This window comes from Protopterus annectens, chromosome 2.part1 (assembly GCF_019279795.1).
Source record: "Protopterus annectens isolate FY-2018-M chromosome 2.part1, PAN1.0, whole genome shotgun sequence".
Taxonomy (NCBI): domain Eukaryota; kingdom Metazoa; phylum Chordata; order Ceratodontiformes; family Protopteridae; genus Protopterus; species Protopterus annectens.
The window spans coordinates 566,609,940-566,618,246 of record NC_056729.1 but is presented as its reverse complement, the minus strand read 5'-3'; the positions used below and the strand labels follow the sequence as shown (position 1 = coordinate 566,618,246).

Here is an 8,307-nt window from a genome sequence, read left to right as displayed (position 1 = left end):
CAAAATTATACACAAAAGCCAGAGGGACCCTGGGTATTTCAGCCATAATGAAGAAAAAAAGTTGTGCCTTGCCATAACATTCCATCTGTTTCATCCATCTTCACCAATCCTTGACTGTGGGCTCGGTTCTGAGCCTCTGAACAGAATCTGCAGTTATTTCAGCTCACACCTTCGAAACACTCTTGAGCCAAGTTCTACCCACAATGCTCCTCTCAAAATTACCTCAGAACGAGTTTGCAAACTATAGTGGCAGACCAGAAGTAATAAACATACCATATCTGTGTCCCCAATATGAAGCCAGTCTTTGGAAATATTCGGTCCACCAAGAGTTCTAAAGGAAGGGGGAAGGAGGGAGGGAGGGAATGTCAAGGGTCAGTGAAGATTGACAGCACAGATGGAACATTATGGTAAGACATAACTTTACCTGATGTTGTCGATCTTCACATAATCCTTAACTGTGGGGCAGAGTCCCTAGCTACCTGAATCTTAAGGTGGTCTCATGGAAAAATATTCCTGAGCACCATCGAGGCGAATGTTGCACGAACCCTTGAGACCTGGTCCAGTTTGTAATGATTAACAAAGACGGGAGGAGATGCTCATGTTGCTGTACAAATATCTAAAGAAGCTCTGCCAGTGGGTGAAGTCCTTTTCTGTTGTAAAGGAAAGTAATAACAGTCCTTAAGCCATTTCACCAGGGTAACTTTAGATACTGGACTGCCTAAAGAGACCGAAGAAAAAGCAACAAATAGCTGGTCAGATTTTCTAATACCCTTTATTCTTTGAAGGGAGAAATGTAATTGTCCACATTCATTCATAGGAGCATTCATTCATAGGTTAGTACTACGCTAACTGCCCTTGTGAGCCATTTTAAGCCTAGCCAATTATCCCTAATCAGGCTCAAACCCTGCACCTTGTGTTTGTAGGGCAAACACCTTAACCATTAGGCCACCCTCCCTTCCCCACAACTAACAAGTGTAGACAATACTCTCCTTTGCTGGAAAAATTAGGGGAAAAAAAGACAGGGAGATGAAGGATATTTTATTCGGAAACATTTGGTAAAAAGGAAGGATTTGTTTGGAGGGAGACCCTGTCCTTATGAAATAGGGGTGTTTGCGGAACAAGGCTTGAATTTCCGATCTTCTCGCAGAAGTGATGGCTATTAAAAAAATTCTTGCCCTGGAAAACCTTACAAGTCACAAGCTGCTGAAGGGTCAAAAGGGGGAGAAGAAAGATTGAAGTAAGAAGTTAAACCCCATGGGGCCGAGGGTTCTTTAAATGGAGGTTGGAGCATTAAAATTTCTTTCAAAAAGGCTTTACAACGTTTATGTGACATAATTAATAAACCATTGAAATCAATATGGAAGTTAGAAATCGCAGCCAGATGCACCCAGACCGTAGAGGCTTATGAACAAATTATACAGCAAGGCTAAGTCGTCTAGAACAGTAGTGTCCAACCCGCGGAACTCAGAGCTGTTTCATGCGGCCCGCATCCCTTAAGTTCAAATTTAACTTTTTTTCCACTTTTTTCGTGCCCACGATCTTTAACTGGTGTGCACATGCACCAAAGGCACCATTTTGTTAGTTTTTCACGCCGATATAGGAATGTCTATTCACGACAAAGAGCTGAAGGAGGATTTGTTGATCGCGCCTAAGAGCTGACAGCGGGATTTCTCATTTGAAAAGTGTACAGTACAGCATCTCCTGACTGCATTAACAGGTAAGCTAGTACAGATCGACACTGTGCTGGAAAAAGGAAGAGAGTCATGTAGTGTAATTAGCATACTGTATTAAATTACGGTCACATGTGAAGTTTTGTATCGATAAGGACTAAAGAAGATCTATGATGGATCCTTGTGCAACTCGTGTTAACATATGGCATTAGCTGAGAATTTTGCCAGATTGCAAGTTTTGTGGAATTTTACTACACAATGGGTCCTGCTGTCTGTGCTTTGCATTAGTTTTGAACGTACATAGGTATTTAAGATGTTAAACGACATAGTATTATACCGATGCACAGAACCATCACGACTAAGCAAATTCTATAGCTGAGCCCAATCAAAAGAATGTAAATCCTCTTCTGTTTGAGCAGAAGGCTGTTTTGACTTATGTTTTTGAGTTAGACAGGATGAGTTACTTGATTACATTGACAGACTGCAAAAGTTTACAGGTGGTCCCTCAGCTGACTGATTAAGGTGCTAGCAGCAATGAAACTGCCACAATTTTTATCCAGTATACTCTGAGCAACAATGTTATAGTCTGTTCGAGTAGGAGAATTAAACGTGTGAAACCAAGCAAATTTATTTACACTTTGACTGGGCTAGTTCTCACAAGACCATTGGCCTCTTTTAGGGGACACCTGCAGTGGTTTACATACTGAGTAGGGGTAATTTTTCTAGGGCACCAGAAAATTTTTTCCTACTGTTTTTGTTAAGTGCCATGAAATTTTACATCCACGTTCACCTCCAACTCAGACAGCTTGACAGCTGACAGCTCAGTTTAACATCTCATCTGAAGGATGGCACACCCAGGAGTGCAGAACCACCCCCCTTATGTTCTGGTGTAGTGTCAGTACTAGAAAGTTAATCCAACTATATGGTGTGGGAATAGAACCTACAGCCTTTGATACCAAAGGCAAGTGTTCTACCTGTTGAGCTACTCAAGACTGCATATTTTACACAATTACACTGATGTTGTAATTGACCTTAGATTTGTATAACCACACAGATGGTTACAACAAGCAATTGTTAGTCAATAGTAATTTTATAAAACAGAAAAACATGGATTGTTTTGGGGCAAGAGGGTCATTCAATAGCAAAGATGTGAAAGAAAGGCTTACTCAATAGTTTAGTGTGCACCTGTACTTTGCCGTTCCACCATTATAATATAAGCACTGACTGCAAAATTAGAATACAAAGCTTGTAAAGTCACCACAGCAATGCACCGAATTAAATGCTTAAATGTTTATAACCTTGACTTATGAAAATAACGGAGAAATTATAGTCACCGATATTGTTAAAGTGCTTACTTTCTTATAAACCAATCTATTTAGGTGTTTTAAATAAATCCAGACCTACAAAACCTGACAGCAAGTGTAGATGGCTGGCTTGAACAACAGTGATATGCACAGGTAGTCAGCATGCTGGTAATGACGACAACTTAGGCAGGGGGCAGTGGGCAGCATTGGCAGGGATAGGGTGACAGCAGACTACACTGGGTGACAACAGTAACTACAGGATGTCAGTTGGACTTCAAATAATAAAGGGCTGCACAAGTTGCAATGGTCTGCACTGAGTGACAGTGACCTACCTCAGAGTGTCCGTGGTCTGCACAATGTATCAGCGGCCTGTAGAAGTGACAGTGGCTAGCACCAAGTGACAATGACCTGCACAAGATGACTGATAAACATTAGATGGAACTGGCCAGAACAAGAGAAGTACAACCTGCACAGGATGTCAATGACCTGCACTAGTTAATAGTGGACTGCAAAGGATGGTGATCACTAGCCCTGGATAACAGTGGCTTGCACAGGATGCAGTGAGCTGACTGTGGACTGCACAATATGACAGCAACCTTCACAAGATGACTGTGGCCACACTGGGTTACAGTAACCTGTTCAGGAGTAGTAGTCTGATGCTGTCAGTGAGTGGCTGACAAAGTAAAAGTGACTTGCCAGGTTATCAGTTGTCTGCAAAGATGATGGTAATCTTTAGTAGTGATAGTAACCTGCACAAGATGACAGTTACTGTGTCTGAGCAACAGGCAGTAGTGACGAACAAAAAATGGAATTGTATAGGTATAAAATGGGTATGGAAAGTAACATTAATGCATTAGGACAATCATGGTTCTTAAAAGCCAGTAGATCCAATTCTTGAAAAATGAACTTGTGAACCTGTGAACATTTTTGCATTATCTCAGTGGGCAAAGAATTCATTACTTGCATATTGTAAAAAAAAAAAAAAATTAAGAGCCTATCTGTGCAAAGCCCTAGGTCATCTGCCTGGCAATGTTTGATTGTCTGTGGATACAAGTGCATTTTTTCAGTTATAGCTCACTTTTATTTATGCGGGTTTCTACCAGAAGCGGTTAAAGCATTACCTTACTAAAAGTATTTTGTAAACATTTACTTATAATGAATGATGCTGTGTTTAATTCTATTATTGCATATGGTTATATCAATATTACTTTATGGTAACTTATTTAGTACTGCAGAACTTAGCTTTGAATTTCTCTGAGTTTTAAAAAGTCAATGTTTCAAGCTGTTACACAATGAAAGGATCTATCACAGTCTGAGTAACATTCTTTACTAATTTCTATGGTAAATAATGCTGAATCATATTAATTCATCAAATGAACTTTTTATAAGGCAGGGGTAGCAAATGGTCATCACTTAATTTTCATTTTACAGGTCAGGATATAGAATTTTGTATGGTGTACTGTATGAGAAGGTTGTGAGATGCTAACCTAATATAAATCAAGGCCTGATGTTATAACCTTGCTGCTGTTTAAAAAGAAAGGGGAGACTGCAGGTTAGTAACCATGCACAGAAAAAAGTTCAAGTAGATAACTTGACAATAGTGATTTAAAAACCAGGGGAGTGAAAGGTCATTCCTGTAATTGCTTCTGAGTTTGAGAGGTCTTAGTCCACTAATCATATGCCTGTCATATTTGGCATGTCAGTCCAAGTATTTTGGTGGAGCAAATTGATTCAGAAATGGAGTGATCAAAATATTTGAGTGGTGCATCTCATTGTTAAGACCCTTGCAGGTAAAAAGAATGGCACTGTTGGTGTTGAAATGTAGTCGACAAGAGCTTAACCAGAACTTATGGAGGTGAATGGAGTTCTTCAGGTTAGAGCTGATAACAGACGCAGCATTATCTTTAAGGAGGATGGTCACAGATCAGTCAGTCTGGGGGCTAGTTCTCCCTCTTTCTCCAGAGACTCCCAATAAGACTCCCCCCATTGGCACATCTACAGGGTTTAGATCTCAGGTGAGTGGTCAAGCCAAAAAACTTACAGCACCCTCTCTGTCCAACCAGTGCTTCATGTGCCTTCCCAAGTAGCTGACACACAGATTTGATTTGTATACAAACACACAGACACGCCTGGGGAAGGCTGCCACAGGTTCACTAGCAATGGCCCCTTCCGCCCAGAATACAAGGTAGGACAGGCTGCCACCAACAACTATTCAACTATTACTTATCAGCTACTATAAGGCCCTTCCCAAAGGGTGACCAGTCTTTACTGTGCAATGTTACCATTATCCAAATAAGTGTGACAAACAAGGCTATTGGAGTTGGCTACAGTGTCAACAAATACATATACAAGTACTCTGAGCTTAAATATCTCTTAACTAGTCACAATTAAAACTACACTCACTACACCTTTCTAAACATACTGGAAAATATTAAGATACAACCAAATACCCTAATACTGGGTGATTTCAACTACCCTGCCATTAACTGAGAAAACTACTCGTGTACCAACACCTTTGCCCAACGGTTCTTGGAATTTATAAATTACAATGCCCTGGATCAACTAATCCATAGTCCCACCAGGGGCTCCAATATCCTAAACCTGGCAATTACCAACATGTGAAATCGATGCTCCACACCTATGGTCACCCCCCTCGGTCAGATCATAAACTAATCACCCTAAACATCCACATCCCACCCCACTCCCCAGTAAAGGAAACCTCCATAAAAAACTTCTCCAAAGCCAACTTCATGCTACTCAAGTCAGAAGTGACAAACGTCATGACATCCATGCAGACGGGAACCGAAAGTTCGACTGCTGAGTCCTACACTAAGGCACTGTATGAACACATCCACACATGCAAGAATCGTGCCATCCCAAATAGAACTAAGATGCTCTCCTCCAAAAAAGGAAGCCAATCTGGTGGTCCCCTGCCATAAACAACCTTTACAACAAAAAGAAGAAACTGTTGCAGAAAAGAGGAAAATCCTACGATGCAAAAAATTCCCTTACCAGCCTCAGTAAGAAGATGAGATCCCTTGTAAAATCCTCCAAAGCTAGTTACGAAAATAAAATTGCCTAAGACAACCACAAAGCATTCTATAACTATGTCAAGAATCTAAATGGCAATGCTCAGATCTGCTCTGAGCTGCAACAGAATGGCATTAAATATACTGATCCCAAGGATACTGCCAATACCCCGGCAGATAGATTCAGTGCCAACTTCACCCTCTCTCACCCCCGTAAATGGCCCATCTCAATACCGGAAGATTGCCAAATTCCAGCAATAACTGCCACACAGGCAAAAAACACACTCCAAAGCTAAGGATACTGCATCCATGGGACCAGACAACATCCTGGACTGTGTACTACATGAACTACAAAATGAACTGGCACCTCACCCAAGTGTCATATTTAATCATAACCTCACCTCAGGCTTCATGCCACCGAGTGGGACACAGCTACAGTTAACCCACTTCACAAGGGGGGATCCACCTTGGATCCCGGGAACTACCGCTCCAGCAGTCTGACGAGCCTGATCTGCAAGGTCATGGAACGTATTATCATGGAACTTATAAACAAAGATATTGGCAACCTTCAAACACTGGATCCCACCCAGTGTGGGTTTGTGAAGGGCCGATCTTGTGTTCTGAACCGGACTTCTTCAAATCAGTCTCCAGAGCCGTAGATTAGGGTAAGGCAGTTCACAAAGCCTATCTGGACCTTGCCAAGGCCTTTGACACCACCCCCACTCTGGAATCATAAATAAACTTACTAAGCTGAGCATTAATCCCTGTATCACTCGATGGGTTGCCAACTGGCTTACTGACAGAACCCACACTGTAAAAGTAGTCAACTCCAAATCCAGCTCCAGAGAAGTGAAGTGGAGTACCTCAGGGTTCAGTCCTGGGACCACTCTTGTTTGGCATTTACTTCGCTTAAGTACAGGCCCACACTAAGGGACGCTGGCTAACAAAGTTTGCAGATTACTGCAAACCGGGAACCACTACTGAATCCCCAAATAATGTGGATACCCTACAAAAGGGCCTTACAGAAACAGATGCTTGGTGCCAGAGCTATGGGCTCAAGCTCAATGCCAAGAAATGTATAGTTATCCCCTTTGGAAAAAAACATGTACCCATGAATTACCACATAGGTGGCAGTGCACTAAACACCGAAAGTGTGAGGAGACTTAGGGACACAGGTGGACAGTGGTCTCACCTTCAATAATCACATCGCCATAACAGGAAATCCTATGTGGCACACCTTATCACTAAGGGCTTTTCATCCAGAAGAAGGTCACTGTCCCGCTGTACTCATCCTTCATTAGACCCATTACAGAATACAACGCCCCATTTGGTATGTACCTCTCAAGACATCTGCAACTACTGTAAAGGCCGCAGAAATACCTCACTAAAAGAATCACAGGTCTAAAGTAGATGCCCTATGCTGACTGCCTTAAAAAACTCCATCTATACTCTGTCGCATATAGTCTACTCAGAGGCGACCTCTGCTTAACATACAAGGCCATGACAAACCCAGAGCTGTTTGACATGCTACACAAAGAAATCTCATTCTCTCAAGAGCCACACGCTCCAGGGATCTAAACCTTTTCACAACAAACAAAACATGCTGGAGGGATAGGTTCCTGACCTACACTCCCCAAACTCTGGAATAGACTGCCCATACATGTCAAGCAGAGGGCCTCAAGCAGAGCGCCTCATTGGCCCTCTTCAAAAGGAACCTTGACGATTGGATGGGAGAAAGGAAATTCACCCCAGGGATCACGTCAGTCGCCCTGCTAGACAGGGGTCCAGGGAAGTAAATAGTGTGGCAAGAAATAGCCAGGGAATTCTGGCTAGGCTTGTACAGGCCCCAGGGCCGATAGCCTAGTACCAACCTATGAACCTATGAAAAGGTTAAATATTTAATAATAAATAATAAAAAGACAGTACTCAATAACTCACAGTGACAACAGAATTCAGAATCACAGGAAATATTTTAACATTGCAGGACAGTCTCACAAATACAGAAACCATCTGTCTGCTGTCAGATGCAGAATAATTTGAAATGGTTCAGTCTACTCTAGCTGCTAACTGGACAATGGAAACCTTTATTTTCCTGCAGATTTTTTTTTTTTTTTTTTTTTACTTTGGTAACATGCAAAGTGATTATACTCAATGTAATTCTTCCTTGACCTGACAACTACAAAAAAAAAAAAAAAAAAAAGATAAAATGCACAACTGCACAGGTAGTTAAAACATACCCAAAGGGGATTATGCATTTTTTGGCATTTAGCTTGAGGCCATGTTTCTGGCACCAGTCATTTGTTG

General features: G+C 41.7%; 1 protein-coding gene across 1 annotated transcript in view; it reads right to left on the bottom strand.

The window, feature by feature from the left end:
• Positions 1-8,307, bottom strand: part of KDM3A (lysine demethylase 3A) — a 2,231,127-nt gene that overhangs the window by 1,585,763 nt on the left and 637,057 nt on the right. Inside the window, exon 11 of the mRNA XM_044063465.1 lies at positions 8,126-8,179. Within this exon, the coding sequence (XP_043919400.1) occupies positions 8,126-8,179 (54 nt within the window). The remainder of the gene's footprint in view (positions 1-8,125; positions 8,180-8,307) is intronic.